Raw genomic sequence first — 26,859 nt, forward strand, 5'->3', positions numbered from 1 at the left:
TTCTGGTATTGTAAAACAAAACCAAAAATACACCAGCTGAAGAAGCCTTGCAGAGAACAGGAAAGTATGTATGAATCTTTACTAAGATTCATACTAATCTAAAGTGCTAAAAATTCACTCATGACTTTTTTTTTAAGCAACCTGGCAAGGTTCACAGATTGCACATACAGACCCCAATGCAGGGGATAAAATGGAAAACACTGGAGGCAGGCAAACAAAAGTCCAGTCATTACCCCAAGCTATCACTTTCAAAAAGCAGAGTACAGCATACTTGGATAGCTCACTAAGTTAAGCAAAAATATTTAGAAAATCAAAAAATAATTTTGGAAATTAAATCCCCAAAGAAATATTTGAAATTAAATTAAAACAAAAACTTTAGCAATTAAAAAAGCCATTTGAGTATCACACTAAACATTCAGCAGGATAAATTTACAGTTACATACATCTGCAGAAAATTCTAAAGGAACATGGCACTGTACATCTGACCTGAAGTATTTTAAGACTGCTGAAAGATGAACTGAAAATATGATATATTTTTGATCATCTAAGCCAAGTATTCAAAATCAGACAGCAAAGAAGAGCTGTCAAAGAGGTACGAAATAAGCATGTACAATTCAAAGTTAAATTCCATGATAAGATAAATGTTTACAACTCTATGTTCACTGCATAAATCTTACCAATAGTTACAAACATAAAAATAAATATTTTTCATGACTCAAGACTAGGCTTTGCAGCCTCTAGCTAAGAAATATTATGTTCTTGAATTAGACAGTCTATACAATTTATATCTTAAACTATAGTTAGAAGGTAAGAATTGTTACAATGTAAAGTAATAGAATTAGGTAAGCAGGAAAAACTGTCAAAAGCGCTGCTTTTGCCCCACCGTGAAAGCAGCAACAAAAAAATGGATCTAATCACTGCCTGCCCTGCCTTAAGGTCCCAATACAGTTGCAGTATAACGATAATCTCTCAGCAATCCTCATAACCATTATAAAAAAGAACTATTACGGATGATGGTTCTTACTGTAAGCCCTTCATCCCCTACACTCTCCTTGATAGGTCTTGGGTTTTGTTTTTTTTTTAGATTTAACACTGTGAAAAGCTTAACAGCATATCAGGAACACTCTCTTCTCTTCCAGCATAAAAGCTTACAATTTGTACTGCTTTAGCCAAGTAACTATCTATACTGATACAATAATTACAGAATGATTCTGTATTACAAAGGCTGCAAGGTATTTTATCATTCCCGAAACCAAAGTTTTCAAAGTTCATATAACCATGAATGACAAGCTAATAACAAAATTATACATAAAAGTTATACTTTACTTCCCATTTCATTTTGCACAGAAATAACAGTTATCAGTAAGTGTCACAGCCTACGATTCACCAGATTTAAAAATCAACTAAAACCAATCATAATGGGTAAGCTCATCTCCCTTGTACTCATTATGAGACACTTGCAACACTAATTTCCCAGAAGCTGAAGGATTTAAAATCAGAAGTTGTTTCCCCTTTCACATTACATACTTCTTCAGAGGCAGAGGATGTGTGTTCAGCTTGTGCTGGTCTTGGAACTGAAAGCCCTGCTCCTGGTAAAGACACGTTAGACAGACGCCTCTTTCTCACTCCACTGCAGTTATTTGGAATCTTGAAGGCACATCGCTTATGGTAGTTTAACCCACAACCTGAAAGAGAAGGCTTTTAGACAAAACATCCCAACTTTCAAAGTAACAAAAATAGTACTCATTTTTGATAAAGCAGTTAAAAAGATGACCCAGGAAAATGGTAAAGACAGAAATAGATTGTTCTGTTAAATTCTCTAATTCTAGTGTTCGTGATGTGATCCATGGTAACATCTTTTTTTGCACTACTTGCTATAATACTGGTCTCTAGTAATCTAGTAATCAAACAAGATCTAAGACCCCGAAGCAGCTTATTGCCCTGCCCACTTCTCCCCCCACCAGGAGGCTTTCCTCACTCCCTCACTCTGGAGCACCAGAGCCAAGGAGAAGGCAGGGAGCAGGCAGCGTCAGTACCTGACAGCAGGCTGCAGAGTGCTCCAAAGCCAGCTGGATGAAGGCCATAAGGAAAGGGATTCCCCTTTGGGAGTCTCTCCAAAGTATGTGCTCCTTTGCAGAGAACACATGCTTCTAAGCGAGCTATTTATTTATATTTTTTTTAAGTGGGAAACAAGAACACTTCTTAAGTCATTTGCCCAAGGTCACACACAGTTTGCGTTAAAGCCAGGATCTGAACTTTAGTTTCCTGATACACAACCCCTTCCAACTCTGAAATACTACATTTATCACATGCTATCATATCAAACCAGATACAACTTCCTCTTCTCCATCTTACATAGATATACAACCCCCAGAAATACACTAAAAATCACAGACTGACCTTCACATTTTAATCCTTGTCGTACCAAACCCCAAAGCATCTCTCCGCAGTAGTCACAAAAAGTAGGAGCCTTGTAGGAATGCACATAAAGTGCATGAGGACGAATCTGGAAATCTTCAACTGTAGCCAAAGCTTTAAAAAAAAATGCAGTACGTTACAGTTCTTGCCACAGGATCAACAAGGACTTTACTGTATACCACTTAAATACGCATTTAGAAGATTACGTGGTTTTCAGTAAGCTTTTCTAGCGAGGAAAATTCTGTTGGGTTCCGTAGGCTAATGGCCACAACTAATCGACAGTATGAGTCACAATGTTGAAAACGTCACTAACTTGAGAAGGCAAATACAACAAGCTTTGCTAAAATCAACTTAATAGTAAACATTTGAAAGAGCAACTTATTTTTCAAGCTGGTTTGTAACCTGTCAAATTTTCAAACTAAGAACAATTCTACAGGTTAGATTTTGTCTTCTAAAGGACTTTTTCAGTAAAAGCTTACTAGACTGAACTCTGTAGTAATGTTCTTTTTCTTAAACAAACATAGATGTATTTAAATGATTTTATTTTTTTTATATTCCAAAGAAACAGAAACCAAAAAGTGCTATATTGCACCAACATTACCTTGCCCTGATCACTACTATTCTTTGATCAAATACTTTGTACTAATACTTCACATTCAGATTCTCATGTCTGCTTTAAAACCCTACTGAAACAGATTCACAGGTCTTCAAAATGTCTCAGTTTCTGGTGGTCTCTCTGCTTATAAGGAAACTGACAGAGCATGTCAAGAAGAGGCACACACCACAATTTTTCCAAATGTGATTCACCAGAAGCAATGAAAAGCTCAAACCAAGATGTTCAACCACTGAACACCCTTGACATGCCTAGAACAGTAGGTCCTGAAATCCAAGGAACTAATTCTTATGACTCTGGATATCATACTTTATTGATCCAATTTACAAATGTAATACTCCGACAGTCAAGAGATCTGTCAGTCTAGAATGTAACCTCAGTTTCACACTCAGTCCTCGAAGCCTGAAAGGACTGCTCAATGCTAATCCAGCTTTTATTTTCATTTAACTACAGCTGCTTTTGGTTGAATTCGACAACACGTGCAATGAAACACATGCAATTCACATGAGTCAGGGTTTGGTGGAGGGGGCTGTTCTTCATTATTGAGGAGCACTACAGGACAATAACCACCACCCTAAGGACTTCATCATTTAAAAGAAACTGTTTTCAATCACTACTATAACCTTAAGAGTCTGTCCTTATAGGTATGATTCAGCAGCTATGTTTATATGAAGCCTTTGAGCTGTATAAACCATCAGTAGCAAAAGCTACAGAACAACAAGACAGATCTAAGCAAAAGAAAGTCAATGATAGGATTTGGAATTTTCTTTTCCAACCCTATATGCATTTCAGCTTCAATAATTGTATTAATAAACTTATTTATTATAATTATAAATTCATATTCTTATCATTCAGGTTTCTTTATTATAATAAACCTGAAGAAGATTAAGAGTTGACAATGAAACAATAATAAAACTGAATAGTGAAGCATCAGTACCATTTGGATTTTCCTGGAAACCTCTATCCCAAAACAGTGACCCAGCGTGAGACTTAAGTCAAAGAGCTCAAGCCAAGCACGATAACAATGTTCCATAAAGTCTTTTTTTTTTTTTAATCTACTGAATAAAAGCACTGTTCCACAGTACCTACCAGAGAGTACAACCTCAACAAGATCTCCCTCGTGTATCTCTTCTGCTGATGTAATTCGTTGCAAAATATTATCTGAGTTCAGGTCATGACGGAAGAGGAGAATTTTGTCATACATGCCAAAGAAACCACACTCTGGGAACTGCAATAGAAAGCAAACTCTGAATTAGCACATGTTCTTTCATAATCCTATCCATAAATGTTTTCAGTCACAGCTACGGATCATGAGCTTTAAGTGTTCCCAGGAAACAAAATTGATCTGCTTCTTTTTGAGGAACTGAAGCATTGTCTGAACTGAAATGCAGGGTAAAAAGGTAAAAAACCAACCAAAAAAACCTAAGCAAACAAAAAAACTCCCCCACACTCCCTCCCCCCCAAAAAACCACACACACCGGAACACCACAAATCAATATCAACTTCTTCCCTGTTCCTCTCACCAACACTGGCACTTTTTTTCAAACTTAAAAAAAAAAAAATAGGGTTTTGGTTTCTTTGGGTTTTTAATCTCTCAGACCTGCATAATCAGTCTGGCACCTGAAAGCCAACATAGATCTTTCTAACTCTGATACCAGCATCTGTAAACCTTTGGGGCCAAGCAGGTATTTGGCTCCAGACACCAGACACTCCAGCAGCACCTGCCACACTCTTCCTGAGGGGCAAGCCAAGAGAGACTCCATGTGGCTGTTCTACAACAGCTTAGATCTGCAGATGCAAGAAAAGGAAAACTTGATTCCCTACAAGGACAGAAGACAATATTGTAAATCCATGCAGGGAATAGATACACCAAGTAACACCCTGTTTTTCCATGACACTTCACTGAAAATAGCATTCTTGTTCTGCATTTTCTCCACTCTTCAAAATATTGTCAATTGTGAGTAAAACTTCTTAAAATGAAAAGCTGAAAAGTAAACAGTCAGTTCACAGAGAAAAAGACCAAGATCAGACCCTGGAGAGGAATAAGTTCCAATCAACCAGTTCCTTTGGCCTTTTTGTTTAAACCAGAATTCAAATTTGAGGTGGGAACACATACAGAAGTGCTCCCACAGAAGAAAACAGGAAGAATGCAGGGGTGGGGGGGAGAGAACCACCATGGAAAAGCACACGACAAACTTTCAATTAATTAGGTAACAGATGACAGTTCAGTAATTTAGATCTTGCACAGTCAATGAGTAACAGGGTCTAAACTGCATGAAGCTTGTGGTATATTAATTGTCCTTAGCTAAAGTAGTCAAAGACTTGTTTGTACCAAATCAAAGACATAATGAAGGGATCCGTCACGCCCATTGTTTTCACACTCCCTTCCCATTCAGAGAGAAAATAATTTCCTCTTTCCTGTAGCAATTTTATCCAAAATATTAAGTTGGCCTTCTCTGTTTTGGTGTGCACATTTACGTTACACATACTAAGAATCTCCAAGCTCTGGAAAGCACACTCTCTACTTGGACAGACACAGAGAGAAGCAGAATTTGTGCCATTTAACCCATGTAAAAGCAAAAGAGGGACTTGACAAAGTTATACTGACACCAGTAGATATTCAATCTGCAGCACCAAGAAACTGATTTACTGGGCTGATGCCAAAGCAGGAGGCTGCTTCTTCTGTCTCCCAACTCACTCTTAGGTTCCCTGCATAAATTTGATACTCTCTTGCACTCTGTATAGTAGCCATGACGGTACAGATATGACAGCAGCATTATATTTCCCTAAAACCAGATGCTTTTAAACCTTTATACAATAACATGCTATCGCTTAAAATCCCTTAGGTCATCTGGAATTACCTGTAAAAACTCACCACACTTTATTTCAGTATACTCATCTGCTGATTAATTTGGATAAATAGGAAATCCATGACTATTCTGAAAATTCCAATTTTTCAATCTCCCAAAGATTATTTGTATTAGGAAAATAAATAAAAAGCTTGAGGATTAGCTGTGCTGTCCAAATATGTGTCTCGGTACCTCTGCAAATATGCACAGGAATTGAGATTCAGAACATGCATAGATACAGCAAGCTAGTAATTCTTCCAAGGGAACTGACAGTTCTTCATACCTGAAAGAGTGAATAAATCTGCTTTAAGCTCTAATTCAAAAGTCCACCGTGTCTCAATTAACAAGAAAACAAGTTATATTTACTTTGTTTTGTTTTTTTTTAAACTAAGTGCTGTGAGGTTTCATTCCTTGATACACTGTTTAGCCAGGTAACACCTCTTAATGCTGGCATCAACAAGAGGAAGCCACCACATCAATGCTACAATCAATTGTATCCTCAAGATAACTTCTACTTATAGTATATCAATTCTAGCATGCTAATGAAAAACTGAATTCCAACAAAAAGGAGACAAAAATCAACATGAATATGGTTTGTATCTGCCTGCAGAGAAACGTGACACTTTTTATTAATGCTGATACTAATTTCAGCTGCCAGGAGAGACAACTGATGATTCAGAGAGTAAGTGTGAACTATTGCCTCTTTGTAATAAGCTCACAGAACCACCCGCAAACCACAGATTTTAAGGAACTTTTAGGCTATTTCACCGGTTTAAGTCTCCTTCTTTTGATAAAGATATCTCTTAGTTTCTGGTTTTTTTCCATTCTTTAAGACCACAAACCTATCACACAACCGCCAGAACATCCCTACGTATAATCCCCCCAACCCAGTAACCACAGGTCACATAATCACATACCAGAAGCACTTATTTTAAATGCTATGACCATATGTATTTTGTTGTGCATCATTTACCTGTTCTCATGTACAAATCTTGGATTTATTAAAAAGTTTTAAACATATCACATTAATTGTGGTGACTAAAAAGCATTAGCTGACACAAAAGTTACAGATGAATACTCAAATCCTCTGTGACAGCAAGTGTAATCATTAAAAAGAGAGACACTACACTATTTACAAAGGGGCATCAACATTAGTTCCCAAGTTTGTAAATAACAGTATAATACCTATAATTTGGTTTTCAAATAAATTCCAGACAAAGTCTAAATTAATTTATATAGAATAAAAATATTGGAAAAGAAGCAAAATCATCTATTACAGACTGTTAGAACTGTTGGCATCAACATCCTCATTTGCTTCTATGTTAATTAAACTGACCTTTTAAGCTGTGTGTCATGAATGCTTACGACACTGTAGTGACATGTTTTACTGCCCTCTTCTCTCAAAACAAGTACAGATACCCATGGATTAAATGACTGTGAAAGGCTGTTTTTGTAACTCTAATATTTAACCTCCAAAAAGATAATTCCTCTATTTACAAGCTTCATCTTGATCAGTAGCTTCTAGACTAAGATACAGAATCCCAGAAGACTAACAGTGATCAATAGCACTATTTATTGCCAGAAGTCTATCGTTAAACACAGACTCTGTATATAGTTTCTATAGACATATGTGACAGACTTCACCCAGGACACATTTCTCTCTGCATTATGCATGCCCGATCTCCATTTCTGAAACAATCATTCTAAAAACTAAAACGATTAGAATGGCAACAACCTGTTCATTGGTACTACAGATTTGCAGTTACTATAAGGTTGTCCTCAACCCACAATGGGAACAGGTATAGCCGAGGAACCTTGCAACAGCTCCCTTACCTATCCTGTCTGTAAGGCCAGGTGCTTACCTGGATGTCCACAAAGGAGCACAGAGGAACGATGAAGGTGGGGCAGCCCCTACAACACCATCACAGGAGCCATCAGCCCACCAAAGGCCCATCTCCACATGCCAGAGGAGCCCACAGGCACAACAGCAGGTGGGGAACCAAAATCAGGGACTCCAAGGAAAGGTTACCCTGGGATGGGCCTGGACAGGGTAGTCACGTGAGAGCCTCAGCCCCAGTTTCCAGCTGTAAAACCCATCAAGTCAACGCTACAGCACCTTTTGGACTGAGAGGGGTTGCTGCCCAATGCTATGGAACACATTGTAAGATGCTGGGGAATTCAGATTGTACAAGACTTATTATGGGATGTTTATGGAAAGAACCAAAGGCAAGGAAAGAGGCAATTCATGGAGGAACAAACATGGGGGGGAAAAAAAAAAGAAAAAAGAAAAAGAGGGATAAGCAGATAAAAAAGGCTGGACACCTGCAAACAGTGACTGGTCAGAACAATTGTCTGGCCATGCCCTGTGCCTTCTCAGCACCATCTGTCCTATCTTTTCATTAAATTCCATTTCTAACTATTTTCCTGGATGACGCATTCTCATTCTGTACGCATGGGAGGTTTGAGTGCCGACAATTAAGCCAGAGCACAGGTCAGAGGACCCACGTGTCTGCAGTGCCAGTGACTGGAGAGACCAGAGTGAGTGAAATCAAGAGCCAACAATTGGAGTGGGGCTGCAGCCCCGGTAGCTCGAATATCCAGATGCCAGCAACTGGAAAGATTAAGATCCAGGGGCTACTGCTGGGCAGAGAGAACCTGAGTCCAGCTGCTGGAGACAACCACCATTCTTTTGGTTGGTGGGTTGGGGTTTTTTGTGCATGTGTGTCTGTTCCCATTACCAGATCTTCATCCTGAACCACCAGAGAGGGTACAGTATGAGACCATTGCTGCTGTTTTTGTTCATGCAAGTGCTCTGTGTGTCTGCCTATGTCCAACTGTGTGTACACACGAATGTATTGTACACACGAATGTATTGTACACCTGTATCCAAGTACCTGTGCCTACAGGGAATATGCAGTCAGTCTTGCTACTGGTTGGACCCGGGGCATTGAGCCGCAACAGCCTCACCTCTGCCAGGAGGCTGTTGGATTCAGTTGTCCCTAACAAAACTTTCCAAGTTTGATGAAAGAGTCCTGCCCGTTCCTTGCATACACCCCTGCACGATTCCCCTGTCATAAAAGAACAAACTAACATAAAGATGCCTCTCTGACCACTCCTTTCCACACACTTGAGCTCAGATTACTCTCCTCTGCTCCCACTACAGTCCTGTACACCCAAGCAATGGAAGCGCTGGCTGGTTGCCCTCTGCATGGCCAGCCCTGATGAGCTGCAGGTGGCCTGTCAGAGCCCATGTCTAAGCCACTTGGCCAGGCTTTGATGGGGGGAGCTGTGCAAGCAGCTTGGCTCCTTACAGACGTGCAGCGCCCTGCTCTCTCTTCCGCTCCCTGGTACATTTGGGAATAGAGCATTCCTTGCTAGCACCTTAGCCAGAAGGCTTTGTGGGACTGCTGGCCAAGAATAACCTCATCGCTTAACAAGGTTTTTATTTCAAGTGGTATCTTTTAACAGAATTTTTACGCAAAGCTTAAACTATGTTCAAGTTGTACACTACCAAATTTTTCTCTGTTGTACTGCAGCAGAGTACAGCTTTTATAGCCTTCCTTGTGCTCAATTACATGAAGCTGTTAAGGAACAACGCTATCCAGTTCCTTTGAAGTGTTAAGAGCTCATAATGTAAACTTGAAAACAAAACTCAAAGCAGAATTTTTTAAAGCCTGTTTTATCTTACGGGATTATACAGCTATTACTTTCCTGCATAAAAGCCCAAAGTATCTACACAGTGACTCAGAACATATAAACTGCTAATCCCAGTATTACTGTGTTTCCTAAAAGCAAAAAGGAGACTGTTCCCAGTGTTAACAGTTCCAAAAGAGCATCTAACTACAGGAAATCACTTGCGGGAAGTCTACGTATGCAATAGACTGTGCCAAAATTGATCTCTGGTAGACCAATATCATCAGCTTATGTAAAGAACGTATGCAGTCCTTTGTACTTGGGTGGTACTAGCATAAATAACACTACTAGTGCATTACTGCAGTTACACTGAGGAAAAACAATTGGTGTTATCTAGAATGCTTATACTGTAAGTATTACAGTATACTTAGTTTTAATTGATAGTGCATTACACCATTCTTTTTAACCAGAAGAACTCAATATACAGCGGCCAGCATTGCTGGAGAGAAACACAACTGAGGCTTCTTTCTATCTTGGCAGTAACTGAAAAATCCCTCTACTTCAAGTTCCAGGATTTACTTTACAAAATTCTGGACCAGTCGCCAAAAATTCACACTAGGGAAAAGCGTAGGCGGATATTGTTTCAAGGTCCAATATCTCATGACCCATCATAACTCAAAACAAATGCTTCAAACCACTGAAAGTTAATTCCAAAGTCTAATGGTGCAAAACACCCATTACCTTGGAAAGTCTCCTGGTTCACTGAAATCACTCCAACCTATTATCCTGCATCCCTACCCAGCTATTCACTCCCACTCTTTAGAATTGTGTGCCAAATCACATTATCACACAGACAATTAGCTTCAAATATGTTGCATCTTTGCCTCACCAGATGCCTCAGCACAGACATACTTGGACTACCGCTTGGCTAGGTCTTCCAGCACTCAAACTTATTACCATGCTGGAAATGCTAATCTGCCCCAGATATACCAACCCCGTACACCAGTACATACTCCAGCTCCCATCTCTCACAGGCACATTTGCTTCTCATACCTCAACTCTCTATTACTCTGCTGCCTTATTTAGCCCATACGAAGAAAGCAGATGACAAGAAAGCAGACCAACGTGGTGGGGGGCAAGATCTGAGCATAGCTGATGTGCTCGTGATTTACATTTATCTTAGAGCCATTCAAAAATAAGCACCATGATCTATCAGTACAAGCTTAACCTGGATGAAACCCCTGAAGAATGGCTGCAGTTCTGTTACCTATTTATTACACCAAATTTAAGTTCTTACTGCAAGAGTTGTAGAGATCCATTTATAATATAGATGGATTGTAATACGATCCTTGTAATACCATTCTTTTACTTCTCAATATTTTATTAGATAAAACATGTGTTAATACTTGAGAAGTCTTATTAAGCTCCAAGTCAACACCTCTGCCACAATTTGGTTAGATAGCCATTACCATAACAATGTCCAAACCTTTGGAAGACAGCTCATATTCATTCCACATGTTTTGGTCGTTTCACAACATGACAATTTGAAAGTGTTATTTTAAAATAAACACTTTTTCCCCCTTCAACAGCCCTCACCGAAGAGCTAGCTATCCAAACTACTTGAATTCAGCCCCATTAAAGCTACAAATAATTATACGAATAATACAGGTATACAGTCAATTGTCACTTGGTTAGAAAATCGTAAAGATGTATTTGCGTGTTCTTCCTGTGAGACTTTTTCCCCCCCAGGCTATCAATGCAAAATGTTTGAGCACATCTTCTCATCCCTCTCCCCCCGTGCCACAGTCTATTTCATCTTCAAAGTAAACTTGATAATTTTCCAAATAATCCAATGGCTTCACTCTCATTCCAACTATTGAAAATGAAATCCCACCTAGTCTAATTAAAATAATGGGCAGGAATATTAAAAAAGTGCATACATACTGACAGGATCATATTCAATTTAAATGACTCAAATTATTGACAAGGGAATACAATGTACCAGGACTCCAACATTTATAAAAACACTGGAAGTATGAAACTACATAAACAGTAAGAAGACTCACAAGCAGGTGTAATATGTGAAATTTAACTCCTTTTAAACACAGCTATACTTCCCGTGATTGTGCTCTCAACGCCTTACACAGTTCAGAGTCTTGAAGAAATAAATATAAGTGCGTACATGTTAAGTACCTGTGTAAGTGGACATTGACAGATTAAGGCCTGAATTCAGGCAAATCAAAACAGCATAATGTATCAGGAAAAACAATCAGGGGATTAACACTAGTAAGAAAGCATAAATACTGTTGGGAGAGGAGATAACATTTAAGCTAAATAATGACACCTCAAGGACGCTGCCTATAGAGAGAAAGATGACAGAAACAGTCAACAAGTTAGATGAAGAAGCACAAGGAAAGCCAGTAATCAAGTAGAAGTGAGATTATGAACCATCATGAATTTGCGGTTAAGAGACAGATAGTTACAGGTGCAGTTGGAAGAGTGATCGTGCTATGATGAAGAAAAATTAAGAAAACAAAAATATTGCTAGCAAAAGCAAAGACACTAAACACACAAGAGTTACACAAATCAAGATGAAAGCAACAGGTGCTAGACAAAGGTTTCAAGACTATATACAAGCAAGACAATTTTGAGACTACTTCGAAGAAAGAAGTGAAAAAAAAGAAAAACATACTACACATGGAAGAGTTCAGCAATAGCAGAATTGTAAACATTGTTGGTGGAGAAGGTTTAAGAACAAACCTGAAGCAGGCAGGCCATGGAAGGAAAGATTAGTTTTGGAGGTGAACTAAATAAGACACAAGATAGACCAAAAAATACTAGGCTGGGAAAAGTTTGATAAGAAAAAGTTAAGTAGACAGGAAGCAAATGCAGCAAACATGAATGAAACACTAGAAATATAGAAGGGCAGAGAAAGAAAAGGAAGAGAGTGAGAAAACAAGTTCGATTTAAATTTAAAAAAGAAAAGAAAAAAGAAAGTTAAGACATACGAGAGCAATATGTTATGAAAATCTAGAGGGAAAAAAATCTGAGAGAAGTGTGTTAATCAGTAAGATATAAGAAATACCCCTTTGACTTTGCTAAGTCCTTTGGGTGGGTTCAGTGAAGTGGAAAAACAAAAACTTGCTTGCAAGATTAAGAAACAAATTGAATGGGTAAACAGGGTATCAGGACTCAAGTCAAAGAGAAGGCAACGGTTAGAAAGGATCACAACAATTTCAGGCAAACGCCCTAAAGTAGATGGGGAACTGGCCTATTTCAGAGCAAAATGTAGCAAAGCCATTGGAGGAAAAGTATGTAAAGAAGGAGGATGCCAAGCATGACTGAAAATGAAAAGGATGAAGGACAGTTTTGTAGATGAAAAAGGTAGATCAGAGAAGTTTCAGAATCATGAAAGTAAAGATATAAAATTTAAGAAAAAAAGTTTTGATAAATCTTGCAGGTACTGATACTATACAAGTAATACCACAGAACAATCAAATGTTTCTCATTTATAGCTATTAGTTTAACTAGAAAAAAATAAATAAGCTAGAATAAAGCATTTATAGCATGCTTATAGTTCTCAGTTTGCAGGCAGTGGAGCATCACCACATATGAGTTTCTAGTTTCAAGCCATTAAAACCTATGTTCTACTTCATGTCCTCTTATGGGAGGAATGAAGAACAGTATTTAAACACAAAACAGGATTAACAACTTGCCTCTGCGATATCTGATCATTGTGCAAGGACACACACTGTCCATCTGCAACTTATGCTACACATTTTTCTGCTTCTAAGCACACTCCCTCTATTCCAGCAGTCAAATCTGTTCATGTTTCAGTTCCTCTTCAGACTCTCCCTGAGAACTGTATGTCCGGTACTTTAAAATACAGCAATCTGGATAAGTAATGAACAGAGCAGGTAAGCCTATAACCAAGAATCTTTTGAAGCATTCCTATAAAGTCTAAATTTTGGGTTTTCTGGGGACTTCTATTAAGCATTTCAATATACAATACCCCTAAGATAGTGCTCCCCAAATTTAATTTTAAAATTCAAAAAAAGGTTTTGCTCCTCTCCTGACGCTTTGAACATTTTTAACAGAGCTAAGAGACACAGCAAATATTTGCATTACTCATCTCGCTCTCCTCGCAGGCACATGCCTCTAGTTTCAGTTCTGCTGATGCTACTTTTAATTACCTTTCTGCAAAACCTGAACAAACTACACCAAACAGCAGTGTCCAAAGCAGGAAGCACAGTTGACCATCAACAATACAGCAAGACTGGCAATACAGAAAGTGCTATGAAAACACATTAGGTAAACACAGTACTTATTTCCTAACTAAACTGCTCTCCAACACTGTCTTTTGCAGGATTGGATTTCCCCCCGTTGATTAATTCCCCTGAAAGAAATAAAGGTAAGGCATATGTTATTTTTCTGAAAACCTCTGGAAGATGCTGTAATTATTTTTACAAAGGATAAAATCCAGCCTCCTCAAAGGTCTGCTCTAAGTCCTGATCAACGTTTTTGATACCGTGATTGTAGCCTCGCAGTTCAAGCTCCCAAGCAAATGAGGAAGGACACCTGAAACTTTTTTTTGTTCCAGATATGTAGAGAAATGCAAGTCTGAAATATGATTTAAAAGCGCTATTAAAAATAAGGAAACTTCCATTTAATTTCAGTAAAGATACCACCCAAATAAGAAGAAAAACTACAAATGATTCCAAGTGAAAAAAGATACTTCTCTTTTTTCACTGAAGTGCAACAGTAACTAGATACTGCGAACTACAGAACTATCACAAGAACAAACTATACCGTACCCTGAAGTTGAGAGCCAGGAACAAGTCAAGAAAAGACAGTTAAAGCAGGCTGTGGAGTACCAGAAGAAAGGGAAGCTTTAACACTCTTGAATCTTAAAGGCATACCCAGTAGCTTCAAAGCTTTCAAATGGAAAAAACAGGCAGCCATATTCATGCCAACAGACAGAAGAATACAGCTCACAATTTTCACATAAATACAAAACAATCTATATATTAAGACTAGAATATTTAATATGCTTGCAACAGTCACCAGATCTAAGAGAAAAGAAAAAAAAGTTATGGCATGACATACTGTTGCAAATATAGGGTGGAGGGAGGACGTTGCCACTCATGCACTGGCTGCAAAACTACTTATGAAAGATGAATCCACCACACAAGGTTGTTTCCTGATCGGTTTGCCGCCTGCAAACGTGCTCTCACTGAGCAGTAATTTGCTGGTAGCACCAGCTGCAAGTGAGCATAAACTGAATCAGACAGACAAAAGAGAAAACTGATTGTGAAATCCTCATCAGTTTTGCAGTAGATAATGCTCAGCATGTAAGAAGTTTCTTGAGCTGTAACAAGAACTTGAGCTAAGCTTGTAGCTGAGCCTGCCAAAAGAACAGAAAGGAAAAAGAAAAAGAAGCGTGAATGTATTTGTTTTCATCTTTAAGATAGAAGACAGGAAATATGCAGATGCAAAGAGAAGGAGTTGATACAGAAAGAAAAAGCGGCCCCTAAAATGGCTGCAAAAAAGTGCACCTAACACGCATAGTCAAAAAAAAAAAATTGACCTAAATAATTTGTCTCTTCAGAAAGGAGCTAACACACTGAACTACATTTTGGTTGCCCAAAAAATTATTATGAAATCAGATTGCTTGCCAACTCTTTTGTAAAAAAATGGAAGATGCAGTAAGTTGTGAGATGGGAAAGAAGATACACGAGCATATGCAAATGAGAGTTCATATAATGTTTGCATTTACTTTCCTTCAAGCTATTAAGTAAAAAAGAACCACCTAATAAAACTAGATCAACCATAAATACCAAATTACAACAATGAAAGACATGAAGAAAACAATTCCCTACAAAAGAATCTACCTTCAACTCCCTCCCTCTCATCCACCCTTGGCCTTGAGCAAAAAGAGCAATTATGTCTTCATTATTTTATGAAACATTGTTAACTACTTTTAAGGTTGCTTAGTAGGATATAAGCTACCTAACCTAAATAAAGATAAAACTTGGATGCAAAAACAGCAAGATCGATGTTATTTCCTTCCTAGAGAGTCAGACCTTGCAACAGCTTAACCAAGACACATTTGAAAAGGATGCCAAGATTTTTTTATTTCTTGGTTGACCCTCTCTTAAGAGAGATGTTGCTGGTAATAGTCCTCCCATAAAAGAGCAATGTACGTATTCCTTATGTGGAAAAACAATACTAGGGCAGTATTAGGTGTTTGGTGGGGGTTTTAATTATTAACTAGAAACAAAAAGAAAAGCCAGCATCAAGCAGCTCTTCATGCAGCGCGTTTCTGTAGCCACAATTGGCCCTTTCATCGTGCCTGGCTATACTGTTGCAGGAATACTCCTTAACAATAGCAAGCACAAACTAGTAACCTAAAGTATCAGTAACAATCACGGCAAGGAAAAAACATATTCCTCGTATTGTGAAAACTAATTCTCACAGAAAACTTACTACTGCCATCTCCTTTTACTACATTTCACGAGCAAGAAAGTAAAAGGACATTTTACTCCTTGTAAGTGAAAAGCTTCTGGTTTGGGAGTTAGGAAAATTTCTTTGTGCGTAACTGCAATCATCTAACGTGGATCTTTGTCACTGCACCAAACTCTGGGCATATTCCAGTCACACGCTGTTATTACTAGCAGCCTGTTACAAAACAACTCATCAGGAGCTGGGTATCAGGAGAGGAGGGTAGTGTTATACCATACCTTCTGGTAAACTATAGAGCACACGAGGTCTTTAACAGCAGAGAGGGACAGTTCCTGAGCTTCAATGGTGACAGTCTCTCGCGTAAGACCAATCTGCAGAAGGAAGGAGACCCCATGCATAGAGCCCCGGGAGTTGGTGAGGCTCTGGGTACTGAAACTGCCATTGGAGAGTCGACTGGAGAGCCCCGACTGGGGACTTGAAGACAAAGTTGGGGTTTGTGGTGCAGCAGCATGACACGTAGGTGGGGAAAACTTCTGTAAGGATGGGGGAGAAGAGTCGTTTGCTGACATCTGACTTGCTTTACTCTGTCAAGATCTCCCTAGTAGTCAAATTCTAAGAAAAATACGTTGTCAGTTCTTGGTTTGAAATGAAAACAACGATAATGTCACTTTCCCTTTCTTAGTTCAGTAAAACACCCCTGACCAGTAAAACTTATTTTTCCCTTTCATTCTGTGCAAACCAAAGAGTAAAATAATTTCAGCGGTAAGTTACTTTAAAATTAAAGGTTCTCTTTCCACAGCTACAATCAGCTGATCAAAAGCAGACTGCCTGTCCTTTAGCACCACGTCCGGACAACAGAGGCTTACATAAAGGCCTCACAGAAAGACAACACCTCTGCTGTTTTATACTTGTCCTTCATTTTTATGTATTAAAAAAAAAAAGCTGGAAACACAGATGGAAATAAACGTTGGTAACTCATTAAAAGTATCCTTATGCACCTAATTCCACAGATCGTATCTTAAATGCAAAGTCATCTTCATGTAGATAGCCTTTTAGAATGGAAAAGTGTATCCTTGAGCAACAACAGAAGTCCATGTATGTGATGAATCTATTCCTCCTTCAGAAAGTCTTCTCTGAATTCACAGGACACAGTTAACTTGGAGATCAGTGAAGGTATCTGATTTCATTTTAATGAAATATTTTAGCTCATGAAATGCAGGAGCAGAATGTCTGAAGACACCATCACGTTAAATGTAATCTCTAGCTTCACCCAGATAATCTCCAGCATTTTGAAACGTTGCACTCCACCTATAAGGGAGAAGATAAAGATGTTATTTCACATGAAATGCATAAAATTGCATAGCTATGTCATAACCACTCTGCTTTGACACAGCAGGATCATCAATTCCTTGTATTCAAATACCTTACGTTAGTAACATTTTATACTTATAACTTGAACTTCACTGTTTTGCCTCTGTGTAATACACAAGACAAATCTGATCTAACACTACCCAATGTTACCACATCTTTTAATTAACAATAATGTAGCAGAGCAAAACATTTAGAGCCTAAGGAGGGGGCAGGACCAGACAGTAGAAGACAGTTTTGCTCTGTAGGTGTATCATAAGAAGTTGGTGGGTATGGAGGGAAATGTATTAAAATGCATTGAAATGTCCAAAAAAAACATGTCAGGACTCAAAAAACTTCTATGTAACACGTAGTCAGGATACTATTTTAATACTTTTATTTAAGACAACTTAAGAACACCTTGCATAAATTCTGACCGTAGGAAGATATGCATAGCATACAATTGAGTATTGGTTCCTTTGGGCGGGGAGGGGGGGGGGGGGGGGGGACAATTTTTAAACCTCCCAGTTTAAAAAAAAAAAAGGGGGGGGGGGGGGGGGGGGGTGGGGGCGAATCTTTTAAAGCTCACACATCTGATTAAAAAAGCAAGTCTGCAACAACCTTTTAAAATAAATCATTTCACGAGCACAGGCTCAAAATGTTTGTTACAAGATGCTGTGCTACCTGATTTGATATTTCAAGCATTTCACAAGCAACTGAAATGCTCAAAAAGAATCATTTTGAGATTTCTCATGCAACTTCTGCCACACAAAGTTAGCTGTGAATGCAGAAGTGCTTCAAATACATAGACACTACATATTGCTAACAGTTTTTGACAGAGCCTAGATCCATACAGGACACCAAAACCAATAAGATCATTTATTTTTTCCTTCCCTTGCATACAAAAATCTCAGGAAAAGTATTACTAAGATTTCACTGAATTTCACTGAATTTTTTAGAGTTGGAAGGGACCATAGAGATCATCTAGTCCAACTCCCCTACTGAAGCAGGATTGCCTAGAGCTAGAGCATGCTACTCAGGACTGCATCCAGGCAGGTCTTGAAAATCTCCAAAGAAGGGGACTCCACACCCTCCCTGGGCAGCCTGTTCCAGGGCTCCGTCACCCTCACCGTGAAGAAGTTTCTCCTCATATTTGAGTGGAACCTCTTATGTTCCAACTTGTGCCCGTTGCCCCTCGTCCTCTCACTGGGAACCACTGAAAAGAATCTGGCTCCCTCCTCCTTCAACCCTCCCTTGAAATTAAATGACATGACATTTTAGAAAATAAATGCCACATCTTATCATACACAATATAAACTGTCCTTACTAGAAATAAGGCTGTTAACCAGTAAAACAGTCCATTTAATAGATTACGCACTCCTGGTATTTACCAATGTAATAGCTCACAATCCCACTGCCACTGCATTCTAAAAGGCAGGTAAGGAAACAGAGGTACATGAATTGCAATACTGGAAGGAAAGCAAGCTCTTGGTTCTCTGATCGAAATTCCTAACGGGGGCTCCAGAAGAGAGAACAAATTGATACCTTCTGGATTTTCAGCATAGGTATCTACAAACTGTTGTCTTTAAATGCTCAAAGAGTTGCTGGACATTTACATCAACACCTGAAAAGACAACTTCTGCCTTAAAGAACACACTAAACACGATACAGATGAAGGTCATAAACAGGAAGAATAAGGGCAGGAACAGTAACATTTAAGCGCCTTTCTCAAGCAAGCAGCTTCACAGTGCCTTCAACTTCACTTAAAGATGACTTATTTCTGTTTTCTACATACTGCTTTTCTCTCCCTCACTTCTCATAGATACCACAGACAGCAAATACCAAGCCATCGGGGTGGATCTGAATTAAAAACCAGTAACATCTAACCAACATAAAGTGGAAAAGCCATAAAACGTCAAAGAACTAATGTGAAGAACTAATGAGCAAGTTTAATTCAGACAGCAATAACGCGCTGTGAAAGCTCACCTACAGCTGCCTAATTAGAATGTTAATTATATTTACCAAAAGCACAACACATTTGCACTTACAAAGCCTTTTCATACCAGGTGTATTTGCACAAAAGTTTATTTTTCCTACTTGCTAGGAAAGGAATGGATATTTCTAAGAACGGAAAACCATAGAAACTGCTCAATTTACAATCAGGACAAACCATGTCTGCATACCAAGTAGAAATAAGTGCATATTGAAATTTAAAGTCAATCTCACGAGTCTATATTTATACAAATATGAAAAAAACAACCTCCTACACCTCAAAAGGCAGAGAGACCCCAGGGCTCTGAAGGGAGCCCATCTGCCCTTGCCGCACAGCTCGCAGTCGGCTTTCCAGCCTGCTCCGGCGCTGACCCTCCCCTCCCCTCCGGGGCTGCCCCCACACCGAGCAGCTCCCGGGCAGCTTCTCCGGCATCTGCCGCAATTCCCCTTCCTTTCCCCCCGGCTCGGCACGACACGGACCTTCCAGCCCCGCTCGGAGCGGCTCCTCTCCCCCTTCTTACCCCCGGGGGAGCCTAGTTCCTGCGGGAAGGACTGTAGCCGCTGCCCCGGGGCCGCCCACAGGTGCCAGGGCCGGGATCGCGGGCGGAGGAGCGGCCCCCCCGCCGCCACGGGCCGGGCTGGAGCGGGGCGGACGGCACCGGCGGAGGAGCCGCCGGCGGGATGCGTGCTGCCTGCCGCGGGTCACGCAGCCCCGTCCGGGCCGGCCGCTGGCAACCGCCCGCCCCGTCCCGTCCCTCCCAGGTTTAAATCCCCGCCGGGCGACCCGCCCCTGCCGGCACAGCTCCCCGCGGCGCCGCTCTCCGGAGATGATGTGGCCTCGGCCCGTCGCCCCCACCCCGGGGCACCCCCGCGTCAGGGCGGAGCTGCCGCCGCGACGCCGCTTCCCCTCCCGCCGGGGGGCAACGGGGGGTCTACCCCCTCCGCAACCTCCCGGGGCAGGGCCCTCGCTGGGGTCAACAGCAGCGGCGGCGACGTCGCCGCTCCCGCCGCGGCAGGAACTTTCCGAGTCCGCCCCCGCCCTTCCCCGGCGCGACGGGCCCGGCCCCCGCCCCCTCCCGGGCTCCCGGTCCCAGCGGCTGCCTCCCACACACGGTCCCGCCGCCGCCGCCCTCACCTGCGCTCCCGACACACGCCGGCTGCCCCCGGCCCGCAGCTGCCTCGCGCGCATCTCACCCGCCGCGCAGCCCCGCGGCTCCCCGCACACACCAAGAGCTGCCCGGGACGGGACGGGCTGCGCCGCGGGGGCTGCCGGGAGCTGTAGTCCCGCAGCCCCTCTCCGACCCGGGGCGCCGCGCGCTGGCGAACTACACGCCCCGGCGCGCCCCGCGCCAGCGAGAGAGCCCAGAGAGCGAGGCGGCGCATGCGCAGGCCCGGCCGCCAGAGTTTCCGTTAGTTTTCTTGCCCGTGGCGGTTGCTGCCCTGAACCGCTAACGGGACGGCGGGGGGCGGCCGCCCCCGCGGCGGCTGCTCGCGCTCCGTCTCTGTGGCCCCGCCGCCCTCGCCTCGCTCCTCCGGCCCCAAACGCCTGTCCGTCGGTGCCAAAAACTTGGTTCGGCGCCAGTTCGCACCCGCTGGCGGTGGTGCCAGCTCCGGCCGCGGGTTTCCACAGCTCCTCCGCCCTCCCCGCTGTCCCTCAGGGAGCGCCCCGGGCCTGCCGCGCTGCCCGGCGGTCTGCCGCAGCCCTTCTCTCCGTCTGCGCCACTTTCAGTTCACCTTTCCGGGGCGTGGGTGGCCCCCACGGAGACCTCCCCAGGGCCTCGGTCCGGGCCCTTCATCTCTGCACAGGAAATACTTGACCTGGTGTGTCACAGGATCACGTCGGGCTTTCCCATGGCCGCTCCGACCCAGCAGCTCGACAAGGCTCTCTGCGAGCAGTGTGCCTGCCGGGCCCCGTGCCTCTCTTGGTGGCCCCCAGCGATGGGCTTGTCGCTTACCACAGAAGCTCTCCAGGCCCTTCCGGACATGGCTGTCCCGCTCTGCTACTACCCTACAGCCTCCCCCTCCTTCTAATACTCTGATTCACCCAAATCCCGTCTTCCTGCTCTGCGTTAATGATGCCAGTCTTGCATCATCAGCAAATCTCTGCACGCAAGATGTTCAGCAAACACGTGTTTAGCAAAAGTGCTAAATAAAACTGGTCACAAGGCAAAACTGCATTTCTAACCTCCGTCCAGCCCTAAAGCTCCCTGTTAAAAGGCGGCACATAATCTTCTGTCTTGAGTTTGGATTCAATTTCTGCGTATGAGTCTTAAAATAATACCCACTACCATAAGAAGTTACTGAAGTTTAAATTATATACCAGACCGAAAACACTTGGAAAAGAGAAACTGTCAACGGAAATTCAAAGGCTTCTAATTCTCAGCTCAGTGAGACGCAGATGGAGAAGCAGATTAGTGCTTTGTCATTTATAGTGCTGTTTGTAACGTACGTTTCTCATTTCCTTCATCTTATACTCCTGAGGCCTGGCCTAAAACCCGCTGACACTGAGTGGAGTCTTTCCACTTCACCCTATTTTGCATCAAACCTTCATGCAGTGCAGCTGCTACAGAGCGTAACCAGGTCCACGTTCTGACTGGAGCCAGTTTATTTGATAAATAAAAGTTGCTCCTTGTCAAAATCTGGAACTACTTTAAACTAAAACTGTAGCAGTTAATGGTTGATTCTGCTTTTAACTGGTTTTGAATGCTAAAAAACACCCGGGACTTTTTAATGAAGGCTATTCCATGAATAGAGGATGTTCTTGCCAAAGCTCTGTACCAGATAACTGAGCAATCTTCGTTTCCTTTTTCCTCTAAAGTGGGACTCCCACACGCCACCACTGTAAACATAGAGCTTGCCTCCATAAACATGATTTTTGATGTTTAGCACAGCAAGGAGTCATACGCTAAAGTATTTAAAGTGCAGCAAGCTTCTCACATTCTGAGTAGCAGCCCTAAAAATAGCTGTTTATGGATGATACCAGATGGATATTAGGTATTAACAGTCACTGGGCAACGATTATACTTCTTTGTAAAGAAGCTCAGCTTTATACCATCCAATAGGGTTGAAGCCATTTAATTTGCTGCCCTAAGCCATAATAGCTGCTTTTTCATAAATTAGAGCAGAAGATGGATTAGTTAAAATCAATTTCTACAGAACACAGAACAGCATCAGACAAAGCAAACTGCTATAAGTATTTGGGCTGATGGTACTTTCTACTAAACAAATACTCCTACAGCATCCCAAAACTGTTCTGTTTCTAAAGACCTCTGAGTAAAACACATCTGAAAGCAGCTCTGCATTTCAGCGTCTGTGTATAGAGCAACACATACATCTGTACCGCACAGCTGACCTTGTGTGACTCCATAGCACAGCATCGTGACAGCATTAGCCGTCTGCACCAGCTGACAGGGCGAGCACTCTGGTTTGTTAGGTTTGTTATTTTTGTGACTACCATCATTAGTGATTTCCTGTGGATTTCATCAAAGTTCTTCATCTTGTTTTGGAGCCCACATCGTTCCCTCAGATGGCTAGCTTGTTTTCACAGCTCAGAGCTTTCCCTACTGAAGACAGCTGCACTTCACAAATTGCTCTCTCTTACAGCTACAAGATATCAGGAAATAGGGGTAATTTTTATTGTATTTATTTGCTTTTATAATAAAAAAAAAATGGTTTTCATTCTGTATGGACCACTAGGTCTATACAGACAAAATGCATGCATTTGGAACAACTGTTTTATAACTCAAAAAAATATGTAAAGTTTTTCCAGTTTGAAATGAATGCCAATAGCATTTGGATATTTTGTATCTGAAAATGGAAACTTTATAACAAAATCTATTCACCAATCTGATGTTTGTAATATTCTCAAATCATCTAACTGGGTTACAAAGAAGGCAATGTCCTGGGAGACTTGACTGGTGCATTTGTCTGAGAAATTCCATAGGCATGTGTTGCTATGATTATTTTTCACTGCTTTTGACAGTGATCTTGGAGACCAAATGCCCCCATTCAAGATTTGCAAGATCTGCAAGAAACTCTTGCAAAAAGAGGAACTAATATCTCTACGGACAAAATGTCAAAATGCTTTTCTTTTATTTTTCTTTTTTTTTTTTTTTCCAGTTCATGGTCTCATTTACTCTCCCTTGTAAGAGAACTGAAAAAGAGTTAGGAGTTCAGGTTTGGTTTGGATAAAATCCTGAACTGTGGATGTGTCTCTGAATTACCTCATCGTCTCGGCATTTACTCTCCCTTGTAAGAGAACTGAAAAAGAGTTAGGAGTTCAGGTTTGGTTTGGATAAAATCCTGAACTGTGGATGTGTCTCTGAATTACCTCATCGTCTCGGTTTGAGCCCTTAGCTGAACTTTGTCCTACAATCCACCTCCAACAACACAGTGAAAAGTTTAGTATAGACTTAAAAAACACAGAATCAAAATTCACCTTAGTATAAATACACTGAAAATAAAGTATATATTTATATTATTCATTATATGCAATTGACCTTTTAGCATTCACTTACCCCCCACTAGCTTAAAGAATGATCTTACAAATCCTTGCACCCGCTGGGTGGGCAGCCTCATTCACACCATAGAAACCTATTGTACTGACTCTGAAATAAACAAAGTTATTTCCCTATATAAGCGTTTAGGATTTACCTGTGCATTTCATTTAGTAAAACTTGGTGAGTACATGAGCCTATGGAAACAGAACCTGAATCACGAAGTGCGGTACTTCCACAGCATGATAAAGGCTCCATTCCAAACCCCACAGAGATCAGCTGTGGACGAGTGGACAGGGATGAATAGTCACTTAAGTCCTCAGGACACACATAAGAACCAGGCACCTGCAGGCCCGTGTGCTTCTTAGTGAACACCAGCCCCACCACCTTTTCCCCCTGGGCTGTAGGAGCTGTCTATGGATTTCTGGATATGCAGCACCCGGGGCTGCCAAACACTGGAAATCTCAGACTGTATTCTAACTGCTGGCTTACCCCTGCTGGCACATCAGCCATAGCTCAGGCACAAAATTGCCTTATATTAGGCAGATTCAAAATACAACAAACGACACTTACTCTCCTCTCCCTCCCACGGGCCTGCCAGTTGAAAGAGCTGAGCCTCAAAATTGTATTTGAACCAGTGGAAGGTGCAGGAGACCCCCTTGTTGAGAAACCAGGCGTGCATTAGGCGCGCAGCATTCCACGGTGCATTTCTCAGAGAGAACACCAAGGGAAGGTCAGAGCCCGCAGCCTCGGCTCCCCAGGGGCAGTTTGAGCTGAAAGGCTGATACATTGCAGTGCCAGCACACAGAAAAGCCTTCCACAGTGCTGTCTCTAACGGCCATCCTTCGGCACTTCAGTAGATGGCACTGTCACATCAACAGGGTTACAGGAAAGGAGCGAGGCACAGATGATATTTTCACAATGTATGCTTTTCTTCAAATGAACTACCTTTTTTTTTTTTTTTTTTCTTTCCCTGTAGATGATATCTGATTACATCTATTTGATTTTTCATGGTAATAAACGAACTATTGAAAATGTATAAAAGAGAACACTGATCAATTTGTTGACATCTTTTCTATTTGGTAGCATGGAGTAGGACTAAACCACATGTTCTTCTATTATAAATCCCTGGGGAAAAAAAATGTTCCTCACCTTACATTACTTTTTTTTTTAACCTTGTCTATTATTTTTTAAAATAGTTATGTAATTCTCTTTTCAGCTGTGAACTGCTCTGATTTCTGCTACATTTCAATACATTCTAATTTTTTCTCTTTCAGTCTTCTTTATACCATGAGACAATGGACTTTCTGGGGTGGTTATGAGGGGAAGGGGAGGAAGATCCCCCCTCCAAATTTTGAAAGTAAAACACCTTTAAAAAATCCTGTTCGATCTCTCTACACATCTGGTTCAGCACCTACATTTTTATTAGTGTTTCCCATGGAGGTGAGATCAACACTGCCTTAAGAAGACTTTACGCTTGCCAAACCCATAAGCTATCAAAGAACTGTAGCCCTCAGGGTGACCACAATCCCTTTGGGGAAAACAATGTTAGCTAGTCCTCAATCAAGCTTATATTCCTGGAAAATTTCTCCTGTAGCTATTGTTTTTTGGGGTTTTTGTTTGTTTGTTTTTGTTTTTGTTTTTGTTTTCTGCTAAATTGTATGACAACCCTGGAAAATCACTCAGAAATTTTGTCCAGCATTTGAATTATACAGTCAACCACAGGAAATCTGATGGAGGGGCAACAGATTTTTGCTCTGTCGTGTAGTCCTGTTGGTATCACTGTCACCTTGGCAGGTGGATTTAGACTAATTTCCCATGGCTTGATCTTTGCTGACATGCCAGGGCTTTTGCCTAAGAACCTGTAAACCATGCTGAGTCTTCTTGGTAAGCAAATGATTGCCCATTTCTCCCTATTCACCAGGGACTTGGCTTTGCATTTGGAACAATTTCCTAACAAAGCCAATGGGTGGACTTTTGTGGGGGAAAATAAACTCTTTTTTTCGCCATATATGAAAAAGAGGGATACAGCCACATTCTTACTACCAGCTAGAAGGATGCTGAATTTGCAGTAAAACTATTACCACCAGAGATCCCATCAGTATGCTGGGCAGCAGATCCATCAGCTTTTCTAGGAAATCTGTGGAATCTGGGTCAAGAGTCTGCAAATGAACAAATTGCTCGCTTTCTGCAATATTATGCTCACAGAAGCTTTGAATACTTGCAAAGCTGTAGTTTCCAGGATGAAGCTTTTTAGCCTGAGGCTGAAGAGCCACAAGGTGATTACTCCTGCTCCTTCCCTTCCTCCTTCCTTTCTTCATTCTATGTGGTTGTTGTTTTTTTCCCTTTCAATTTGTTTTAGCATTATGTCTGAACTTTAAGAATGATGTAAAAATTGGAGAGACTTTATAATGGATTATCTGTGATACAGAAGAGTCAGATGTTTTCTACAACACCGCAGAGTGAGGATGGTGATGTCAAATGACCTAAAGAAGGGCTGCTGTGCTCAAAAGCTTATCTGTTCAGTTTAATCATTTCAATCGGTCTATTGCAAAATATTGCCTCACCAGAAATTTTGCTTCATTGGTAGTTAACAATATAATTACAGAATTTAAGATGCCCGAAGACACAATTGTCATCATAGCAAGCATTGTCATTTCAGGCCTAAAAGAGATCATAAGAAGAGCTTATAAAGTAATAAATTAAACAACTTTGCCATTCTATAGGCCTTTGCCTTTCAAGACCCTTCGCAAATACTCATTTCAGACCGGTCACCAGTAAGGAGCACTGACCAAGGCCCATTCCCAGCTGGCGCCCGGAGCCGCTGCACAGACGGAGCCCGGAGCTCCCCATCCACCTTCAAAGGCTCCGAGCTCATCACGGGGAGCCCCCATTCATCCCCACGCCATCCCTGGGAGCACAAAAGGAGTTTTCAGGGGAAACCGCAGGATACGGCTTTTCTCACGGTGCAAATCGCCAGCCCCTGCGAGCTTCCCGGGGGAGGAAGAGGAGGAGGAGGAGGAGGAGGAGAGGCGGGCTGGTCGCAGGC

At 41.5% G+C, this 26,859-nt stretch overlaps 1 protein-coding gene across 3 annotated transcripts in view; it reads right to left on the bottom strand.

Annotated features, from left to right (window-relative positions):
* PRKD3 (protein kinase D3) overlaps positions 1-21,603 on the bottom strand; it is a 48,006-nt gene extending 26,403 nt beyond the window's left edge. For 2 of the 3 annotated variants that reach the window (XM_014951011.1, XM_014951009.1), the window contains exons 1-5: positions 20,450-20,557; positions 16,254-17,283; positions 4,121-4,259; positions 2,401-2,532; positions 1,528-1,685 (exon numbers count right to left, since the gene is read on the bottom strand). In XM_014951011.1, the coding sequence (XP_014806497.1) occupies positions 1,528-1,685; positions 2,401-2,532; positions 4,121-4,259; positions 16,254-16,544 (720 nt within the window). In that variant the 5' untranslated portion in view covers positions 16,545-17,283; positions 20,450-20,557. Of the gene's footprint in view, positions 1-1,527; positions 1,686-2,400; positions 2,533-4,120; positions 4,260-16,253; positions 17,284-20,449; positions 20,558-21,132 lie in introns of those variants that run through there. The other variant, XM_014951010.1, reaches the window with a different exon arrangement.
* Positions 21,604-26,859: the final 5,256 nt, after the last annotated feature.

Source organism: Calidris pugnax, unplaced genomic scaffold, assembly GCF_001431845.1.
Source record: "Calidris pugnax isolate Ruff unplaced genomic scaffold, ASM143184v1 scaffold24, whole genome shotgun sequence".
NCBI classification, from domain to species: Eukaryota; Metazoa; Chordata; class Aves; order Charadriiformes; family Scolopacidae; genus Calidris; species Calidris pugnax.